At 50.8% G+C, this 22,531-nt stretch overlaps 1 protein-coding gene across 1 annotated transcript; it reads left to right on the top strand.

The window, feature by feature from the left end:
• Window positions 1-438: 438 nt before the first annotated feature.
• Window positions 439-22,278, top strand: Ttc34 (tetratricopeptide repeat domain 34). Its single transcript, XM_045150368.1, has 8 exons — window positions 439-1,204; window positions 11,624-12,446; window positions 13,758-13,983; window positions 15,479-15,683; window positions 16,838-17,004; window positions 17,194-17,464; window positions 17,794-18,008; window positions 20,999-22,278. Exons 1-8 carry the CDS (start codon window positions 439-441, stop codon window positions 21,524-21,526), a joined length of 3,201 nt encoding a protein of 1,066 aa, XP_045006303.1. The 3' UTR covers window positions 21,527-22,278.
• Window positions 22,279-22,531: the final 253 nt, after the last annotated feature.

Raw genomic sequence — 22,531 nt, 5'->3', positions numbered from 1 at the left:
TCAGAGGGGTGTTCACCTTCCTAAGCAACTCTTTAATGGGACGGGATGGTTACATCCAGGTGTCACGGGGCTGGCCAGGCCCCTGATAATTCAAGCACCCAAATGTCTCCCCCATGTGTTCCTCAAGACTCTGTCAGAATGACCTGAGCCCAAGAGGTGGCAGTAGCTGTGACCCCAGCCTGGCAGGCCCTGGCATACCCACCCCACCCTGGCCCGTGGAGACTGCTGAAGGGGTGCCACAAATGGCCCTTAGTGACTTACTCTTGGGTCGCCTCCAGCAGGGTCTGCAGTGACTCTGGCGTCTCAGTAGCAGAGTGGCAGGCTGCTCAGAGGCTAGGCTTGGGCGGCTACAGAGGGAGTGAAAAAGCACTAACTACGGTCCCTCTCCTGCAGGTGCCCATGAGGACAGGACACGGGTCAGTGAAACCAACACATAAGATGTCAGCCCAGAAGCTCGTGGCCTGCCTTTGCCAGGAAGGAGATCAGCACCTGGCCCTGGGGGAGCTACCCCTAGCCACAGCCTTCTACCTGGCTGCCTTCAGCTGCCACGCCCCCTCGGCAGTGCGTCGAGTACAGGCTGCCCTGGCTGAGAACCCAGGGGCACCTGTGGTGGCCACCCTGGAAGCTTGGTGCCGTGGGGACAGCCACATCCCTGCCATCCACTGGGATGGTATGGCAGTGGTCTCCTTGAATGGGTCTCTGGCCTCTGCCTTTCTTGGTGCCCTCTGCCCTGACCACCCTGCCACTGTCCTGCACTTGCTGGCTGGCCTGCTGGCCCGTGGGCACCATGAGGAAGTGGTACAGCGATGTAGCAATCTGCTGGAAGCACACTCCCAACAGATCCTGGAGCTACAGCTGACTCGTGCCCTGGCCTGGATCCTGTCCACAGAACAGGTTAACAAAGGCTTGGCCGCCTACCTCCAAGCCTTTGCCTCTAGCGCAGACCGGACTGTGGCCTTCGTCCACACCCACCAGCAGCCCTATCTCCCCATGCTAATCAGCACCCTCCAGAGTTACATTGCAAGACACCCAGGGGCCGCAGACAGCACCAGCCAGAGGGAACTCCTGGGGGCCCTGGACCACAGGGGCACTTGCAGCAATACCCTGTCACCTGCAGCTCTGCTCCGTGATGGCAGGTTTGAGGACTGCCTGATGGCATGCGGCCAGGCCCTCCAGTCCGACTCAATGGGGAGCAGACCTAAAGGTAGGAAAGCGATTCATATCCCCCCAGGGCTGTGGAGACAATCTTGTCTATGGTAGAAGTGGTACTAGGACTGGGGACAACCACAGTGACAAGATAGAGAAACCCAAAAAGGAATAAACAAAATTCTTACTTTATGAAATGCAAGGCGGTTGATCAGGGAAGGCTTCTAAGAGTAGCTGGTATTTGAACGGAGACTGAAGAAGTCCACGCAGCAGAAGGCAGGTAGAGCCTGTGAGAAGAAAGAGCTTGGAATGTCTTTACCCCTGAATGGCTCAGGACGGTGGGAAGAAGAGAGGATTGCTGCAGGCTGGGCTCTAGGGGGCTTTGTATTTTATACTCAGAGAAATGGGGGCATTTCTAAATTGTGACTTGATGAGCCGTCCTTTTAGTTTCTTCTGGCTCTTGTGGGTGGAATATGCCGTTGGAGCCAGAGGAAGGGCAGATGCAGGGAGGCCGGGAGGCGTGGCACATGCATCTGTGATCCTGGCAGACTAGGACAATGGGAAGCAGAGCAAGGAGAGTCTGAAGCTCTCGGGGCCAGCTAGTCTGAAGTTCCTTTGCAGTCTGACAGTTCGTTTGCAGCCACAAGAGACTCTGTCTCAAAGAAAGTAGAACACAGACACCTCAGTTATCCTCTGACTGCCACATGCACATTGAACCCATGCATACCCACATACAAATAAATAAATACAAATTAAAATATAGCTGTAGATGAGAAAACACTGACTTGTGGCTTCCAAAGGTTGAGTCCAGGTCAGCTGGCTCGATTGTGTGCTAAGATAGAGGCAAAGCAGTGTGGTGCCAGATAGGACAGAGCTGCTCGGCTCATGTTAGACGGGAAGTAGAGAAAGAAAGCCAGGGCGAGTCTGGGGACTTGGTATGTCTTTCTAGGGCATGTCCCACTGGCCTACTCCTCCACCTAGGCCTTACCTCCTACTCCCTACCAATAATGTCATCATATGGTAAATACAGAGTAGGTCAGAGCCCTCACTTCCGATCCAATCACTTCCCCAAATCCCATCTGCCCTTAGGGTCATCTCAGGTCCAAACTACAACAGTAAAGTCACATCTCTCACTTGATCAAGGTCCTCTTGGGGCAGATAGGAAATAGGGCCATGGTGGCTTCAAACAAGAGGTGGGGTCTGTTACCCACAACAGAAACCTACTTGGCCTTGTTATTTGCTGGGACCACCAGACTATGCAAGCAAGGTCACAGGGTTCTGGAGTCCAGGTCTTGAGGGACAATATAGATTCCAATCTACCCTGGAGGGTTCCAAGTACCAAGTGAGCCGGACCTGCAGCCACTGAGGATACAGAACGATGTTATTAGTCCACTCTCTATCACTGTAACAAAAAGCCAGAGATAATCAACTTAAAGGAGGAAAGGCAGGCTTCTTTGGGCTCACAGTTCTGGAATTTTCCATCTGTGCTCAGTTGGCCTATTGCATTTGAGCTTGTGGAGAGGCAGCACATCATGGTGGGGGCAGAGGAAGATGCTCACCTCATGGAGGTCAAGAGGCTGAAGGGAGAGAAGAGCCAGGGTCCCAAGACCCCTTTCAAGAGCATGTCTCCTTATGACTATGAGTCTTCCCACTGGGCCCCACTTCTTTTTTCAACATTGTACTGACAACTCCATAAATATAAACAATCTAACATGATCATAATTCCCTCCCACAGCTTTCCCTTTTTCCCCATCCAAGTGCCCCCTCCATTGAATCCCTTCTTTTTTCTAACTAGTCTCTCTTCTATTTTAATGTCTTTTTTTTTTTTTTTTTTGAGGTAGGGTTTCACTGTAGCCCAGGCTGACCTGGAACTCTGTAATCCCAGGCTGGCCTCAAACTCACAGTGATCCTCCAAACTCATACCTAACAAAAACACTGGGATTAAAAGTATGCACCACCATGCCCAGCAATTCACTTTTATCCTATTATGCGGGTCTTGTGTAGGTAGGTAGTATCAGCCACTTTGAGTTAATAAATATCAAGACTACTTTGTGTCTGAAAGACAGTATTGTAATCATTCCTCCTCTTCATTTGGCTCTTATGTTCTTTTGGCCACCTCTTGTGCAATGGTCCCTGAGCCTTGGAGGGTGTGATAGAGGTGTCTCATTTAGTACTGAACATTCTACTGTTACTTCTCAGCACTTTGACAAGTTTTAAGTCACCCCAGTGGTCACTGCCATCTGAAAAGAGAAGCTACTCTAATCGTATAGCATTAATATCTGGGCATAAACAGAGGGCAGTTTGATGGACATAATACATGCATTTAGCCAGACAACAGTAGTAGTTTCCCCCTAGGGCTGATGACTTCTCAAGCCATAGGCTTTTTAAAAAATATATTGTATTTATTAATTTACTTGAGAGACAGAGGGAGAGGCACAGAGAAAAAGAGAGAATGGGTGCTCCAGGGCCTCCAGCCACTGCAAATGAACACCAGACATGTGTGCCCCCTTATGTATCTGGCTAACATGGGTCCTGGGGAATCAAACCAGGGTCCTCAGGCTTCGCAGGCAAATGCCTTAACTGCTAAGCCATCTCCCCAGCCCAAGCCATAGGCTTTTGATTAGGTTTTCAGTACCAGGCAGGAATTCACTGTCATGGAATGGGCAAGTATAATCAGAAAGCAGTTAGTTTCCCCCATAAGAGACTTGGCATGATGCCTGACTGTAAACCCAACTTCTTAAAAGTCCCAAAACTTCCCAATAGTATAACAGGCTGAGGACCAAGACTCTAATACATGGGCCTTTAGGAAATATTTATCCAAATTATATCAGAGGTTCAGCTGATAAATATGTGAGGCCCCCTCCATCCCCCTCTTCCACTAGATGCAGGCACATGTGACCCCAGCTAAGGCCAGCAGAACTGCCAGTGTTGGTTTAAGCCACTAAACTTTCTCTCAGCTTACTACACACAGTAGTTAACTGATACAATCACTCACTGGTACAAAGTCTCAGTTTCTTTTGTTAACTGATAGCTTTCTCTTTTAGTGAACATCTATTAATTTATGGGGACAATATGAAGTTTTGATGCATGTATATACTATATAAAGATCAATAAGGGTAATTGGTATGTGCATCAGCTCAAACATTATTCATTTCCTTGTGATGAAACATTCTGTCCTCTCCTGAGCAACTCTGAAATACACAGGCCATTCTTTGAAATACACAGGCCATTGTGTTTATTTGTAATCTCCCTGCTAAGCTGCAGCACACCAGAACTACTCACCCTTCTTATTGGCAACTTTGTGCCCGCTGACTTCCCATTCCCCATTCTCTATCATCCCCAGCCTCTAATAACCAGTTACACTCTTGATTTCTATGAAAGAGTTTGTTTTTTTATTTCACACTGAGATTGTAAAACACTTGTCTTTTCTGGGTCTAGCTTGTTCTAAACAACACAATGTCCTCTATATCCATCCATGTTCTCACAAATGATGGAATTTCACCACTTTTGTGGCTTAATAAAATTCCATCTTATATATTTAAATATAAATATGCTACATTTTCTATATTCTTGTATCTATTGGTGGACACTTAGGTTAGCTCCATATCTTGGCTATGGTATGTCTGTTAGCCAAAACTCAGCTAAATAATACATAGCTTGCAGTTTTATGTTTCCATAATAATTCATTGTATTCAATCATAGAATAAAGAGCATACAATCATTACAATATATTCAGTACACTATGTTACAATATTTAACATCCTCTCTAAATGTTCACAACCACTGAATGTAAGGAAACTTAATTGAGAAAGATAATGTCTATCAAAAAGTAGCATAAGTAATCATACTTGATGGTGATATCTCAGAATTCTTCCATTTAAAATCATTAATGAGGTGGCTACCCACTCTCCCATTTATCAAGTACTAGAGATCTGAGTCAATGCAATAAGAAAACAAGATAAAATAGGTAAGACTAAAAATGAAGCAACACAACTACTATTTTTATTTTAGAAACTCCAAAAGACAATACAAAACAATATTAGACAGAGTAACAAAATTTAGCAATACTTCCAAATTAAGTTATATGTAAAAATTTCAGGAACTGTAACTATATTATTTTTTTAATGTACTATTGAGAAGGGTGTAGTGGCACATGCTTTAACCCAGCACTTGAGAGGCTGAAAAAGAAAGACCACTGTGAGTTCAAGGCACCCTGAGACTACATAGTGAATTCCAGATCAGCCTGAGCTAGAGTGAGACCCTACCTTGAAAAACTAAAAAGGAAGGAAGGAATGAAGGAAGGGAGGGAGGGAGGGAGGGAAGGAAGGAGGGAGGGAGAAAGGAAATGAGGGACCTATTTACCATAGCAACAGAAAAATAACCTAATTCACAGAAACACATCACATGGAGATCTTATGGAGAAAATATAAAACTTCACTAAAAGACAATGAAGAATAATCATCTATATGGAGACAGACTCATTATCTATTGTTAGAAAGATGTGATACTACAATCAAGGGCAAGAGGTCAATACTAAGACACAAAAGAGTGAGGAGGGGGTGAGGAGCTAGATCCATGGCTAAAATGCTTGCCTCATGAGCATAAGGATCTGAGTCTGATCACTAGAGCCCATATAAAACAACAGACATGATAATGCATGCCTGTAATCCCAGCACTGGAGCGGCAGAGACAGGGAGGTCCCTGAAGCTCACTGGCTAGTTAGTCTAACCTAGTTGGTGAGCTCCAGGCCAATGAGGAACTCTGACTCAAAAAGCATTTTGAGGATGACACTTGAATATGTCCTCTGGCCTCCACACAAACACCACACACACACAGAGAGAGAGAGAGAGAGAGAGAGAGAGAGAGAGAGAGAGAGAGAGAGAGGGAGAGGGAGAGAGAGAGAACATCGAGATGAGGCAAAAGAAGGAGACAGGGGCTGAAGAGATGGCTCAGTGGTTTAGGTATTTGCTTGCAAAGCCTAAAGGCCCAGGTCCCATTCCCCTACATAAAGCCAGATGCACAGAGTGGCTCACTCATCTAGTGTTTATTTGCAGTAGCAGGAAGCCCTAGTGTTTTCTCTCTCTCTCCTTTTCTCTCTTTTTCTCTGTCTCTCTCTCTCTCTCTCTCTCTGCTTGCAAATAAATAAATATATTTTTCTAAAATAAGGGGTGGGCTGGAGAGATGGCCTAGAAATTAAAGCACTTGCCTATGAAGCCTAAGGATCCAGGTTCAACTCCCCACAACCTCATAAGCCAGATGCACAAAAGTGCCACATGCATCTGGAGTTCGTTTGCAAGGGGCTAGTGGCCCTGGTGCGCTCTCGCTCTCTCTCTCTCTCTCTCTCTCTCTCTCTCTCTCTCTCTCTCTCTCATAAATAAATAAAAATTAAAAAGGAAGGGGGACAGAGGTGAGAGAAGAGAAGGAGAGAGGCTACAAAAGGAAAAGAGGAGAGTTATAATAGAAGGATCAACTGTTAAAGGGAAATTATATGAAGAGGCCAATAAAGCAAACTAGAATCCAAAAACAGACCACATATGCCTAAAACTTAACACATGGCAGAGTGGGTATTACAAATTTAGAAGAAATGCAAAAGATCATTGTGGTGGTTTGGATATGAAATATTCCCCCATAGCCTCATGTGTTTGTGATCAAGCTTCATGCTTGATCTCCAGTTGATGGAGCCTTTAAGAGGTGGAGCCTTGCTGGGGGAGTATGTCACTGGGTAGGACACTGAGATTGATTAGTCCACAGTAGGTGTTCAAGATAACTCACTCCTGCTGCTAACCTCCCAGCTGATGTGACAAGATGTGATGTACAGCCACTGTTCTGCCATGCTTTCTCCACCATGATGAAACTTCTCTTTGGCATTATAAGCCAAAATAAACCCTTTCCCTGTGGTCCAGCATTTTGTCCCAGCAACAAGAAGGCAACTGCTACAATGGTTATCAATGAATGGTATGGATTTCCTACTTTATATTGTGGAAAAATGTAAATTCTGGGTGGATCATATCAATAGCTACACTTTAGTTGCTAAAGGAAAATGTAAAATAATATCATTAAGTCTTCTGTATACTGTAGGCTTCTTGCAATACACAAATGGAGACAATACAGAAAACATGATTTTTTTAATTATTTATTTATTTATTTATTTGAGAGCGAGACAGACACAGAGAGAAAGACAGATAGAGGGAGAGAGAGAGAATGGGCGCGCCAGGGCTTCCAGCCTCTGCTAATGAACTCCAGACGCGTGCGCCCCCTTGTGCATCTGGCTAACGTGGGACCTGGGGAACCGAGCCTTGAACCGGGGTCTTTAGGCTTCACAGGCAAGCACTTAACCACTAAGCCATCTCTCCAGCCCAATGATATATTTTTAATAACTTAAAATTTAGGGCTGGAAAGATTGCTTAGTGGTTCAGGCACTTGTCTGTGAATCCTAAGGACCCAGGTTCATTTCCCCAGTACCCATGTAAGCTAGGTGCACAAAATGGCTCATGTGTCTGGAGTTCATTTACAGTGGCTGGAGGCCCTGGAATGCCCATTCTCTCTCTTGCTCTCTCTAGCTCTTTCTATCTCTCTATATCTCTATCTCTATCTCTATCAGCCTCTTTCTCCCTCCCTCAAGATATATTTTTTTAAATTTAAATTTTTTCCATACATATAAAATATGGAAGGACAATTCTCAAAGAGAAAATGTTTCCAACATCTACAATGGCAAAGAAATCAGTTTGCAGAGTATTTGAGGAGTTCCAATATATCAGTAAGAAAAAAAAACAATAACATAATTTGCAAAAGCTTTTCTCCAAAAAGAAAACACAGATGGCCAATAAAACACGTGAAAAATTGCCTGCACCCCAGTAATGCAACAGATGCAAATTAAAACAATGAAAAAAAGTTTTGTGCCCACCATATTGGAAAGGAAAATAATTAATGAACCTCACTATAATCAGAAAAAGGGAAATTAGAACAATGAGATAGCACTGATATTTCCCCACCATCAAGACTGCAAAACCTGAGCTGGAGAGATGGCTTTGTGGTTAAGGCACTTGCCTACAAAGCCTAAGGACTAAAGTTCAATTCTCCAGGTTGCATATAAGCCAGATGCACAAAGTGACATGAGTGTTCAAGGTAACACATGCACACAAGGGGGTGCACATGTGTGGAGTTCTATTGCAGTGTCTGGGGGCCCTGGCATGTCAATTCTCTTCCTCCCTCTCCCTCCCCCCACCTCTCTCTCTCTCTTTCTCATACACACACGCATGCCAGTATTTTGTGCTTGCCTAAAAAAAAATGCTAAACCTCACAGTAGGATATCTAGCTTCCAGGAATGGTGGGATAGATGACTGGCTGTATGTCCCACAGACAACAATTGCAACCATAACAATTACCTTATCATTGCTGGGACAAAACACCCAACAAGAAGCAGCTGATGGAAGGAAAGGGTCTATTTCTGACTTACCACATCAAAGGGAAAGCATGGCAGGAGCAGACAGCCAGGCATCACATCTCCATAGCAGCAAGAAGGAAGTAAAGAAGTGAGCTAGCTGTGACAGACTCGGTTGGACTCTTAAAACCCAAAAGCCCACCTCCAGTGACACACCTCCTCCAGCAAGGCTCCATCTCCTAAAAGCTCCACCAGCAGGAGATTAAGGACAACACTTAATCATAAATGCATGAGGCTGTGGGGGGACATTTTACAGTCAAACCATCACAGCCATCTTTGGATGAAATATCCAAAAAGAAAAGCTATTTGAAAATACTGAATAGTAATTGCAATCAGCAGGAAATTAGGGCTAAGTGAGGTGAGGCTTTCACGTCTGCATTTATTTTCCTTAGGTAACTCCACCATCTGTGTGTCATGGTACAAGAGAAAGCTGTAGACATGACACAGGTGATAAAAGTTTAAAATTAGAGCGAAAATCCTGAGGAGGAAAGACTGCAGAAAATCATCACAGGAGGGACAAAATCCAAAATCTGAATCTTAACAGTTTTGGCTAACCACTGAATTAGATACACATATAAACATATATAGAGAGAGATGTGGTCATCTATGAAAAGCAGTAGATGGAAAATCCAGGATCTAAAAGGACAATCAACTCTGAGTAGAAAGGACAGAATTTGGAGTTCAAGCTCAGCCAATTTAACTGCTCACTAAAACAAAATTCAGCATGTTTCTTTTTAAAAATATTTTTATTTATTTATTTATTTGAGAGAGAGAAAGAGACAGATAGAGAATGGGCGCTCAGGGCCTCTAGCCACTGAAAACAAAATCCAGATGCATGTGCCCTCTTGTGCATCTGGCTTATGTGGGTCCTGGGGAGTTGAACCTGGGCCCTTTGGCTTTTTGGTATTTGCAGTCAAATGCCTTAATGGCTAAGCCATCTCTCCAGCCCCCAAATTCAGCATTTTTCAAAAAGACATAACTGAACCCAAAGTCTCTACACAGTTTTAATACTATATCTGGTATACTATTTTAAAAGTACTAGCAGAGGGGGCCTGGAGAGATGGTTCAGCAGTTAATTGTATGAGAGCACTTCTCATACAAGCAAGAGGGCCTGAGACTTTCTGAGTTCAATCCCCAGCACCCATGTAAAAAGTTGGGGGTGGCCATGCACACCTGTAACCCCAGTACTGTGGGGAACAGAGATTGGCTAATTTCTAGGGTTCATGATAATGGCAAGCTGCAGAATCAGTAAAAGCCTCCATCTCAAGGAAAGATTTGGATAAGTAATACAGGGGAGACACCCCATATTCTCTTATGATCTACACACACACACACACACAGGGAATGTGCATCTGCACATACATGTGCATATACAACACACACCACATCACACTACATACACATGTGTGCAATATATATTAGTTGGGGGTATAGCTCACTGATAGAGTGCTTGCCTAATATATACAAGGACCTGGCCCAGATCTACCACAACCCCCAAAAATGGAAATCCTAGAATTGAAAAGTGAAATGACTGAAATGACCAAATAAAAAAATCAGGGCTGGAGAGATGGCTTAGCGGTTAAGGTGCTTGCCTGTGAAGCCTAAGGACCCATGTTCTACTCTCCAGATCCCATGTAAGCCAGACCCACAAAGGTGAGGCAAGAGCAAAGTTGCACATGCCCACTAGGTGGCACAAGTGTCTGGAGTTCCCTTTCAGTGGCTGAGGCCCTGACACACCAATTCTCTATCTCTCCTCTCTCTCTGCTCCTCTTTTTTGCTCAAAAAAAAAGGATTCAAATAATATATATTTTTTTTATTTTCATTTATTTATTTGACAGAGAGAAAGAGGAAGGGACAGAATGGGCCCTCGTCAGGGCCTCCAGCCACTGCAAACAAACTCCAGACACATGCACAACCTGGTGCAGCTGGCTAACGTGGGTCCTGGAGACTCGAACCTGGGTCCTTTGGCTTTGCAGGCAAATGCCTTAACCGCTAACCATCCCTCCAGCCCATTATGCATATTTTTTAAATCGCTGCATAATGGAGACAGCAAAACTGAAGATGAAATAGAAATCTGATATGAAGAAAATGAACAGAATCTCAGAGACTTATGGAAAAATATCAAGAAATGAGTTTCAGACCAGCCTGACCTACAGACCCTTGAAACATTGCTTAAAAAAAAAAAAGAAGTCAAATGTGTGTGGATGGAGATCATGTGGCTAATGTAAACATCTGTGTCTTGCTCTCAGCTGCCCCTAGGGTTGACACTGCCTCAGTTCGATTCTTTTGGCTTTGGCCACAAGGACAGGCCAGGGAACCCTGTTGTTGGCTGGTTGGTGCGTGGTGGGTGGGTCGATGGCCAGCCTCGGTGAAAACTATTTTGTTTTTTACTGGACTCTGGGCTGTGGTGTTGTACTCCCCACATTAATCCTCACACTCCTGGAAGTGTGAACTCCCCATCTTAACGCAGGCTGGAAATCAACATGGTGAGATTCTGCCTATGGCCCAGGTCCACTCATTCCACAGGTAAGAGCTGAGCCCTTCCGTCTAGACCCACGGGGGTCTCTGTTCCTTACAAGGGTGCACTGGGTTCCAAAACGCCAAAGAAGGCAGGAAACAAAAGCTGTCCCAGGAACAGCAGTCCCACAACGGTCACAGAATCAGAGGCCAGCGCTCACAGTGGGGAACGGGGTACATCCCTTAAGAGGAGACGAGATCGTAAAATCCATTACTGAAAAATCTTACTTGTAAGTGTTATTAAGTACATTTCCGTTTGGGCTGATAGGTAAGGTTAACCTCCAACCCATCCGGAGGGGACAGGAGCTGCTGGCTGTGTCACTAATGAAGGGGGGCACCTCACAACTGTCCTGGAGGCTTCCATTGGCTGAGGAACCTCCCAGGGAACCTGTCCTTGTGGTGCCAGAGCGCTGGGTTATAGGCAGCCCTGAGCTGACCTACTCCAGAAGGTCAAGGGCGGCGACTGGGCTCCAGGGGAGCTTGAGGAAAGCAGGACAACGCCTCTGCTTCCTCCCCCAGGTGAGCACCGGGCCACTCTGCTAGTCACCCGCGCGGCGGCGGCCTTCTTCCTGGACGGCAGAACCCGGGACGTGCTGCAGGACTTGCAGGAGGCCTTCCGCGAGAGTCCCGCGGGGGCGCGGAGGCAGTTCCAGGCCGTGCTCTCGGCCGGGGACCGCGAGCGCGTCCAGGCCCTGGCGCAGGAGGCCGCGGACCAAGGCTTCGCGCGCTTCCAAGAGGCCGTGCGGAACCGCCCAGAGCTCCGCGAGGACACGGGACGCGAGCTCTTGACCCCGGTGACCCAGGCGCTCCGCTTCTTACTTCGCGTGGCGACGGCCGAGGCGCGACCCGCCCTGGGGACCCGCCTGGCCGAGTGCCTGCTGCTGGCCGGGGACGTGGCGGGAGCTCGCGCGCAGTGTGAGAGCCTCCTGCGGCCCAGGCGTCCCGGGGACCTCGCCGGGGACCGCTCGCCGCTGCTGGCGCTGCGCGGCTTCTGCGCGCTGCACGCGGGCGAGGCGCGGCGCGCGCGCGACGACTTCCAGGCGGTGGTGGAGCGCGGGGCGCAGCACGCGAGCGGCTGCGTGCTGGCGCTGTGCGGCCGCGGGCTGCTGAGGGTGCTGGCGGGCAGCGCGTTCCTGGGCGCGCTGGACTATGTCACCGCATGCCGGCTGCGGCCCGAGGAGGCGCTGCTAGCCACCAAAGCCTACGTGCCCTGGAACCAGCGGGGACTGCTGCTCACCGTTCTCCGGGAGGAGGGCCGCAGGATGTTGCTGCGGGAACCCCAGAGTGCGCCCGGCTGCCTGAAGGAGGTTGCGAAGGGGGCCAGTCCCAGGGCGCTGGAGGGGTGAGAACAAACTACACGGGGGCGGGGGGCGGGAGCTGCGACAGGCGGAGCAGCTGGACGACTTCCCTAAGCAAATATGTGGGGTTGGCCCCTGAGCCTAGGACTCTTAGCCTCAAATATCTGTGCACTGCAGGCGTTCTCCGTAGAAAGTTAGAAATGAGCCTGGTGCAGCGACTCCTGCCTGTGAACCCAGCACTCAGAACGCTGAGGCAGGAGGATGGTCTCAAAGCAGACAGTTCCCAGATCGAACAGGCCCCACCCTCCAGCAACATCAGTTCACACCTGAAGGCCGAGGGAAGCCCACAGGTGAGGGGGGAGCTCACAGTGGTGGTCTACTTCCTACCACCTCCCAGCCACCAGGATGTGGGTCAAACAACTGGAGGCCTACCCACCCAGGCAACTAAGTGTGTAAAGTGGATGCGGGAGGAAGCTGGAAGCCCCCCTAAGCCTGGGCTACAGAGTGAATTCCAGGCCAACCTGGACTACAGTGTCCCATCCTGTGGCCATGCCATTGGCTGCTCCAGGCATGGTAGATAGCACCTTGTCTCCACGACAGGAGCGACTTGCGGGTCGGTCTTTCTGATTTCAGGCAGTCCACCCTGCCCAGGCAGCCCAGCCCTCTCATGCTCACTTTACACACTTAGCCACTCCAGCAGGTGACCCTCCAGGTGTCTGAGCTGCACCCTTGTGGCTGGGAGGTGGCAGGAAGGAGACCAATACTGTCAGTCCCCCCACCCACACACATACACACCTACCTGTGGGCTGCCTCTGTCTCCAAGCGTGAACTGGTGTTGCTTCAATTTGCTGGTAAGTAGGAGCTGTCATATGTTTGGCTTATGGCCTGTTCCCTCTGGGAAATGTCCAATTTGAGACTTCCTTTACTTGGCAGGATTTCATTAGCATGCCAGGTGCCCCCCCTCCCCCCCCCCCCCCCCCCCCCCCCCCCCCCCCCCCCCCGCCTGCAGACAGCCTGTCCTTGAGCTCAACAAGGCCGAACTATAAACCTATGTGTTTGCAGAAAAGAAAACTGGGCAGGGTGTGCTCCACGTCAGCCCCACCACTGATCATTATGCAATGTAAATTCCTCTTTCTGTAAAGTGCTTATCCCATGGAGTAACAGGAAAGGCAGATGAGAGACTAGGGGGGGACAGAGCAGGCATCCAGGGACAAGGTGGCCTTCCCCTTTAGTCAGGTGGGAGGAGGACTGCCTTAGTCAGGAGCTTACTGACAGAATTTCCCTGAGGCCCAGCCTCCTGGGGGTGTCGAGGGCAGAGGGAAGGGAACAGCCCTGCTGAGCCACCTATTCCACAGCGATGCCCACGGTGTGTACCAGCTGGCCATGCTACTAATGGAGCTGGACCCAGAGGATGAGACTGTGCACCTCCTGGTGGCTGATGCCCTCTACCGCCTAGGCCACCTGGATGATGCCCACAAGTCCCTGCTGGTGGCCCTGTCCCGGAGGCCCCAGGCAGCCCCTGTGCTGGTGCGACTGGCCCTGCTGCAACTGCGGAGGGGCTTCTGCTACGATGCCAACCAGGTGAGAAGGCCCAGGTGATCTGTTGCAGAGCAGGTAGGATTGAGCACAGCTCTGCAGACCAGACATCCTGTGGTCCCCGCTCTGCAGCCTGGACTTTGGAGTAAATAAATCTGCTCAGCCCCGCTCTGCTACCTGCAGCCAACCCTCTCCTCTCTGAACCTCAGCCCCCTCATCTGTGCCTGTGGGAACCGACCAAGGCAGGTGCCTAGGGCCTGGCAGCTTGCTTCATGCAGTAGGTGCTTCCCATGTGCTTTGACTGTGGGTATAAAGCAAAGTGAACAACAGGGCTGGAGAGATGATTAGCAGTGAAGGCGCTTGCCTGCGAAGCCAAAGGACCCACACAAGCCAGATGCACAAAGTGATGCAAGCGCAGAAGGTCGCCCATGTGCACAAGGTGGTGTATGTGTTTGGAGTTCAATTTCAGTGGCTGGGGGCCCTGGTGAACCAATTCATTTTCATATTCTTTCTCTCTCTCTCTTTCTCTCTCTCTCTCTCTCTCTCTCTCTCTTTCTCTCTCTCTTTCTCTCTATCTCATTGTCTCTATCTCATTCTCTCACTGTCTTGCATTTAAAAAACAAAGACCTGTCTGTTGGGCTTGCCTCAAAAAAGGAAAGAAAAAGTGAACAAGAAACTACTGCTCATAGGCTGAGCTCCTCCCTAACCCTGGGCTTGGACATGATCCTGTCCAGGGTAGAAAAGTGCGTAGAGTAGGAGAATAGAGGCCCTGATCCCTAAATCCCCACCTGACCCCTCCAAGACCCTCTGCTCCCAGGATGGCAGAGTGGCACCTGCCTTAGGTATTCTGGAGGGCTTCCTGTTTGCTCCACAGTCCACAGGTTGTGTTTCCAGGGCATTTCAAACCTTGAAGTCCAGGCTGAGGGTCCTGCTAGTCCCCTCATTCTCCTCTAGCCTACCTAGACTCCTGTTGCCAGTGCCCTGGGCATGAGGGCATGAAACCTGTCCTCCTGTCAGAACAGCAGGGGTTAGCAGTGAGTCTCGGGATAGAGCCAGGGACAGAGCTTATGCCCACATGGAGTTCACATCCTGGCCAGACTAGGAACAGAGCCTGGGATTTTGTTCCACGCCTTCCGAACAGCAACCTCAGGACCCAGTTACTTGATGACATAACGATCCTTTGCTCACACTTGTCATTCGGTGATGGTGGAGGAGATCAAAGCTCAGGAACACGAAAGCCCTATCCAGCCTTGCCACCTTGCCACGTCTCTCAACCCTACCCCTCCCTGTTCCAAATGGGCAGGCAACCCCAGCTCTCTGGAAACCCCAGCAGCTGAGGGAGAACAACAATACCTTCAAAGGCTTAAATATCTAGGGTTCCAATTCATGGCAAAGCTCGCTTTGAAATTGACAGTACGTCCCCTGGTTCTTGGGTAGAAAGCAAGGGCCCAGCAGGGACAGAGCAGACTGGAAAGAGCAAGCAGAAGGGTTAAGGGAGCGGAAGTCAGAGAGGACTGTGTGACTGTTTCCACCCCCACAGCTGGTGAAGAGAGTAGTCCAGACCGGGGACACGGCCTGCCTCCAACACACCCTGGATGTTTTCCACCATGAAGACCGGCAGCTGCTGCAAAGCCATTGTCATGTACGGGCCCTGAACATCCTGCGGTCGTGGCCAGGCGGGTTGGACAGTGGGACCCATACCAGGGAGGCCATTGCCTACCTCTCCCTGGCCATCTTTGCTGCAGGTAGGAGCCTCCCATCTGACCCAGAGGTTCAGTCTTGCACAAGGTGCATGAGGCACATGGGCCCGAACACACACTTACAGTCCACGTTCCTCTGCTCCAGAGAATGCGTGGTGTGAACAGTGGGGCTGCTGGCAGAGGACACCTTATGCAGAGGTGCTGACTGCCCAGTGAACTTATCAAGGCCTGGGGAGGATCTGGGTCAGGGGGCGACCCAAATTAGGCCCCTGCTCTGCTCCTGACCTGCCATACCCTGCAGGTTCCACCCTGCTCAGGCCTATCTCTAACGAAGGCGAGAATAGGTTCTGGCTCTATTAAGCCCTTCGTGGTAGTGAAAGGCTTAAGTACACATTACTTGGCCTCCATGCCAAGCCAACCCACCTTGGGCATGGTGTTGCCGCCCCACCCATGTCTGCCTGGGCATAGGGCCTGCTCTGTATATGTTGGGGTGGGTTGCTGTAGGTGTTGTGATACAGGGCATGAGGTGCTCAGAAGGAAGGGCTCTAAATAAGTCCTTGGGGTGTGGAGGCATTTGTAAGTATGGACCTCCTTTCAGACCACAGTGGCATCCCAGTGGCTCATGCTAGCATTGCCTCACTGCCCTCTCCTCAGAGCAGGTGACAGAGAACCCACATGGAGGGAAGCAGGGGGAGTGGGCTAGGAAGCTCATTCCTGCAACTTCCAGAGGGGCCTGCAGAGCTAAATGTGTTGTTCCTTGTGTCCAGCACAGAACAGATGCCCAAAAGGAGTGAGATGGTGGCATCCTCTTTGGGAAGGGGCTCCTCCTCCCAAAATTCAAAGTCTCTTCCCTCGTTTCCCAGCCTGAGCCTCACACCCTCCTGCATGCTGTCCTTCCCTGCCCTGGTCTAAGAACTTCTCCCACTAGCCCTCATCAGGCTTCTCCTTAGAGACAGCTGCCCCCTCTTGAAAGCCCTGGCAATTCACCAGCCCCCTCACACACCACTCATCCTGGTTGGGCTCCTCCTGCCCTGTAATTGTGATCTTGACAGCCTCAATCTTGGTGCCCAGTGGAATATACATTCCCCAGGGTGGGCCCTAGGATCTGGGCACCTCTGCCCACCCACGTTGAGCACCAGGTGAAGCCCTGGACAGGAAGTCTAACTGCAGCAATGACCTGACCACATCACTTCCTGCAGGGAGTGAGGCCACGGAGTCCCTCCTCACCCGAGCCCGCTGCTACGGGCTCCTGGGCCAGAAGAAGACTGCCATGTTTGACTTCAACTCTGTGCTGCGGGCTGAGCCACGGAATGTGCAGGCTCTGTGTGGACGAGCCCTCGTGCGCCTGACTCTGGACCAGCTGCAGGTGCCGGCCTGTCCTTCCCATCTAGGGCTCACCTAGGATTGAGCAACTGCGGTAGGGGGCAGAGAAGCCCAGGGCCTTCCTCCTCCATCGGAGAGTCAGGCCATCCAGGCAGTGAAATGCCCCTAGGAACCCCATACTCTCCTCACAATTTGTGGGATGAATCTACACACTGACCCTAATCCTTTGCAGGAAGCTGTGGAGGACATGTTCTCTGCTCTGCAGCTCGACCCAGAGACCGTGGTCCCTGAGATCCGCTCTCTGAAGCCAGAAGCCCACGTGCCTCTTACTCAAGGTCTCCATGCCCGATGCCGAGGCCTCTTGAGCCAGCGATTGGACTCTGGGGTCCCCCTTGGGGACAAGGACACCCAGGGCCTTCTTGCTGTGGGAAAGGCAATGATCAGAATTGACACTGCACAGCTGAGCTGGCACCTCCTCCTTGCAGACATCCACACAGTGCTGGGTATGTCCCGGCCTGTGAGTGGGGGGTATGGCCCTCTGTCCCCCACTGTATTCTCTGTGAGGGTTCTCTGAATGCTGTCATCTCTCATATAAAGAGAGCACTCTGCAGTCTGTTCTTGCCCACCAGGGACTTCAGGGAATCACCCCCTTATACTGCTGTACTCATCCAGGGGTAGCATCTGTGACCATCAGCTGGACTACAGCCAGCATAAAGTAGAAGAGGCTAGGGTAGCACCCCCAGAGCCAAGTGTTACCCTACTTAGACGTACCTCTGTTCCAGTCCCATGTATATCCATTGACCATTCTCCTCTGACACCACCTCCCTCACAGGGAAGTACCAGGAAGCTGGTGCCCACTTGGCAGAAACTCTGCACGCTAATCCACCATCAGAGGCTGCCAGGGCCAGGAGGGGCCTGCTCAAGCTCAAGAAGGGAGATGCATCAGCCGCAGCCTGCGACCTGCAGAGCCTCGCAGAGACAGATACCAAGGACCTCGGCTTCCTCCTGCGTCTCCTCGACTTCCCAGAGCAGCAGAGCCTTATCCAGGTGCACAGGTGAACCCCAGATTGGCCTTGCACTAGCACCACAAACTTCAGATCCCTAGGTTCACCCCAGGCCACTCTTCCATTGTTGGCAGGTTCCCTTGGTTTGGGGAGGGAGTAGAGTAGGGGGTGCCAGACCTGGCCCAGGAAAACCCCTGAACAATACCCAGCCCTCACTTCTTTGCCTGGAGCACATAAGCCACAGGTGACTTGGGGTAGGGACACCTTGTCCTGGCAGGAAGCCCAACAGAGCGGCCCCAGGTCAGGCTGGGAAGGCATTGGTCCAGTAGCATGGAACTGAGCTTTGGAGTCAGAGAGACTCAGGGTCACCAGGAGACCTAGAGTAAATGTCCCTCTACGTGCCTCCTTCTCTCCATGGATGAGTTCAAGACAGCTGCAGCCTCATGGGAACAGAAACCCCACCATGAGTCTCAGAGGAGGGGACGCCACAGCCAGGGAGGCTAAGTAGTGTTGGGAAGCTGAGGAGACAGGGGATGTGACAGTGTTGTCTGGTCTGGCGCCTCTGAGCCAAGAGAAGGTGTTAATGTGGAATCACAGAGCACCCAGGTCTGGGACGGGGTCCCGAAGCCCTCGCGCTGGGAAGAGGAGCGTAGGATGGAAGCCTGCGGGGAGGAGTCCCGAAGACCGAGGGGTGCTGGGGATCCCAGAATTCCAGGAAGGTTCCGGAGCTCAAGGGATGCTGGGATAGTATCACAGCGCTCCAGGGCGATGGGTTAGGAGGGGGCTTCCAAAGCTTCCGGAGGATTGGGGGACCAAGTGTCATGCTCAGGAACGCGAGGATACTGCGGGGAATGTGCAACACTCAGACGAATAGACAGGGGTCTCTGAGACTGCTTTTGGCAAAACGCAGACGATTGCCCGGCAACAGAGGCCGACCCGGAAGTGGCCGCGCCCCCTTCCTGCGCCCGCCCAGCCGGGGGGCCGCCCCGCGGCACTGCGCCTGCGCAGCGTCGGGAGCCGCACGGAGCGCCTGCAACTGCAGCCAGAAACGTTGTTTTGCGTGTAGCAGCGCGAGGCAACGACTTCTTCCACGCAGTTCAGCAGAGAGATCAAGGGGCACCAGCAGGCTCACACTGAAAGGAATGAGAGCTGGTCCCCTAGTGCAAGTCTGACAGGTGCCCGGCCTTGCCTTGGTGCCTTCAGTCTAGAGTGCAGGCACAGTGCCCCCGTGCGAGGCCCTGGCGGGCTGCAAAAGCCTAAACCCGGGGCCCTTTGGGGCATAGCAGGGACTGCTGGCATCGTCAGCACTGAATTCAGCATTTACTCCCCAAAGCAATGTCCCTGCAGAACCCTTGGGATGTTGTGTGCTTTTCCCCTGCGAGAAGATGTAGGATAGAGGACGTTGAATGACGTGAGGCAGGGTCCTCTGAAGCATCGCGTCACGCTCAAAGGCCAGTCTCCAGTGTACTTTATTTCTCAGGAGGTAGGGGAACCATTATAGGAATTTTTTAATGAAAAAGACAGAGAATTGGTGTGCCACTGCCTCTTGCCACTGCAAACGAACTCCAGACGCATGCACCACCTTCTGCATCTGGCTTACATGGGTTCTGGGGATTTAAACCTGGTGTCCTTAGGCTACGCAGGCAAGTGCCTTAACCGCTAAGCCATCTCTCCAGCCCCATTGTAGGTTCTTTCTTTCTTGTTTTTTTTCGAGGTAGGGTCTCTCTCTAGCCCAGGCTGACCTGGAATTAACTATGTAGTCTCAGGGTGGCCTTGAACTCTCAGTGGTCCTCCTACCTCTGCCTCCCAAGTGCTGGGATTAAAGACATGCATCACCACGCCCGGCTCCATTGTAGGTTCTTGAGCAAGGGAGGAGCCCTGTAAAGAGAGTGGATTGTGGGAGGTGTGGTGGTGTGTTTTACTGGTTGGCTGAATAGTTGGGGAAAATGAAGTGGACACGGGGTAGGTTTGGGAAGCAGGATTCGGCTTCAGTTCAGAAAATGAGGCGGCCTGGAGAGCAAGGGAAGGTAGGCTTCCATTGACTAGCTACAGGTGCTGGGAGAGGAGTCCAGGAAAGTGAGGCACAGTGACTCCAGCTCCTGGGGACAGGGCGAGGCTGCATCAAGGGACGTTTGTACACCACTGGCACATATGTCAGCAGTAGAATACCACTAAGTGTACAGGGTGCACGGCCCCTCTGAGCTTGAAGCAGGGTACCCAGGGACCTTGCATGCCAGAGGCCAAGTCTGCCGTTGTCCTGAAGGTCAGGGAGGACTGGAGAGATGGCTTAGCAATTGAAGCACTTGCTTACAAAGCCAAAGAACCGAGGTTTCATTTCCCAGTACCCATATAAAGCCAGATGCACAAGGTGGTGCATGCATCTGGAGTTCATTTGCTAGAGGACCTGGCATAAAAGATTTTGAGCTTCAGAGATAGCTTATCGGTTAATGTGCTTGTCTAAGAAGTCTAAGGACCCAGGTTCAAGTCCCCAGTACCCACGAAAGCCTGATGCACAAGGAAGCAATTTCGTCTGAAGTTCATTTGCAGTGGCTAGAGGTCCTGGCATGCCCATTCTCTATCTGCCTCTTTCTCTGTCTCGCAATAAATAAAACATGAGTGTTTTTTGTTTTTTTTTAAAGAGAGGGAGATCAGGGAGCCTCAAGAGTGGCCTAGCAGCAGCTGGCCAAGGGGCTTGATGAAAGGGGCTTGTGTCTACAGGAGTGGAGGGAGGGATTCCCCCGTGGTGAGCGCCCTAACGACCAGCAGGTGGGGCTCTAGAGCTGCTGAAAGGGCTGTCTGATCCAGGTGATCCATTGGAAGCCCAGATGTGTACCTCACCCCTACCCTAAGCAAAGGACACTGTCAGAGCTTGTCAGGCAGCTCTGAGGATGGCAAGAGTCACAAGGAGGGGTCCTCTGCCCCTGGCTCAGTCCCTATAACAGGTGGCACTTCTGCACCAGGCCTGTCCAGGGACAGCAGATTGTGGGGAGGAGCTGATCATGTGATTCCTCCTTCCCTGTGTCCCCTGTGCAGGCTGCTGCTCAGGAAGCAGGCACCCTCCTGGACACAGGACAGCCTGGGCGGGCGCTGGGCTACTGCTCTTTGGCTGTCCTGGCCAGTGGTAACAGCCCTTGTCACCTGCGTCTACGAGCCACCTGCTTGGCCCAGCTGCAGGAGTTTGACCGAGCACTCAGGGACCTGAACCATGTGCTTCAGGAGGATGCCAGGGACAGTGACCTGCCAAGGCGGGCAGAGGACTATTGCTCCCAAGGTCGCCTGCTGCTGAGCCTAGGAGATGAGGAAGGCGCTGCTGGAGCCTTTGCCCAGGCCCTCACACTGTCACCAGTCAGGGCCCAGGACAGCCTATGGGAGCAGCCAGGCCAGGTCCCCACAGCCCACGTGTTTCTGCACCACGGGCAGCGCTGCCTGGAGGAGCAGCGCTATCAAGAAGCCTGGATGGCTGCTCAGAATGGCCTTCTGGTGCACCCCAGCCACCGTGGGCTGAAGAGACTGAAAGCGAGGACCCGCAGGGAGGCATCCTCAGGCTGCAGACTGCACTGACCATAGCCAACCAACTCACCTTTGCACCCGTCCTCCTCGCCAGGACGCACCTGGATCCTCCAGTCCAAGGAGCATCTTCCCCTCCTGCCATTCCCCCTGCCTTTCACCTTAGAAATAAAAGACTCCTTACAATGCACTCTTCCAGACACAAAATAGCCTGTATGTCCACGACCTCGCAGTGCCTGGCACTACCTACACAAGACCCTCAGAATAGGTAAAGAAGATGACATCAAAGTAAAAGAGAGACTAATTGAGAGGGGAAGGGGATATAATGGACAGTGGAGTTGCGAAGGGGAAAAATGAAGGCCAGAGAGTCCCAGGCTGGGGCTACAGGAGGGCGGAGAGAGAAGGCAGGTGTCACATGGTGCCTTCCTCACACTGCTGCAGCCACCTCCTCAAGGGCATCTCACAGCTCATCACACTAAGCACCAAGGTGCTCAAACCTAGATGAAGCCCCTCCTAGCCCACCCTCCACCCCCAGCAAGGAGCAGCCAGCAACAGCCCACAGTTCATCTTACAGGGGTCTTGGGTCAGCCATGCTTATTTGGCACTTTGCTGTGATCTGAGTGTGTCCCTAAGAATTATGTGTTCAGATCCTTACCCCGGTGGGACCTTTAAGAAGGAATTAGTTCATGAAAGTGGAGCCCTAAAGAATGGAATCCTGTGGACCTGGAAAGGATTATACTAAGTGAGCTAACCCAGGCCCAGAAAGCCAAGCGCCACATGTTCTCTCTCATATGTGGATCCTAGCTACAGATGACTGGGCTTCTGTGTGAGAATGAAAATACTTAGTAGCAGAGGCCAGTAAGTTAAAAAGGAGACGTAAAGGGAAGAGAAAGGAAGGGAGGAGGGTACTTCTAAGTTGATATTGTATATATGTAAGTACAGTGATTGTGATGGTGAGGTAATATGATGGAGAATGGAATTTCAAAGGGGAAAGTGTTGGGGTGGAGGGAGGGAATTAACATGGGATTTTTTTTATAATCATGGAAAATGCTAATAAAA

This window comes from Jaculus jaculus, chromosome 5 (genome assembly GCF_020740685.1).
Source record: "Jaculus jaculus isolate mJacJac1 chromosome 5, mJacJac1.mat.Y.cur, whole genome shotgun sequence".
In the NCBI taxonomy this organism is placed as follows: Eukaryota; Metazoa; Chordata; class Mammalia; order Rodentia; family Dipodidae; genus Jaculus; species Jaculus jaculus.
The sequence above is the reverse complement of the archived record's forward strand: the minus strand, read 5'-3'. Positions and strand labels throughout refer to the sequence as shown.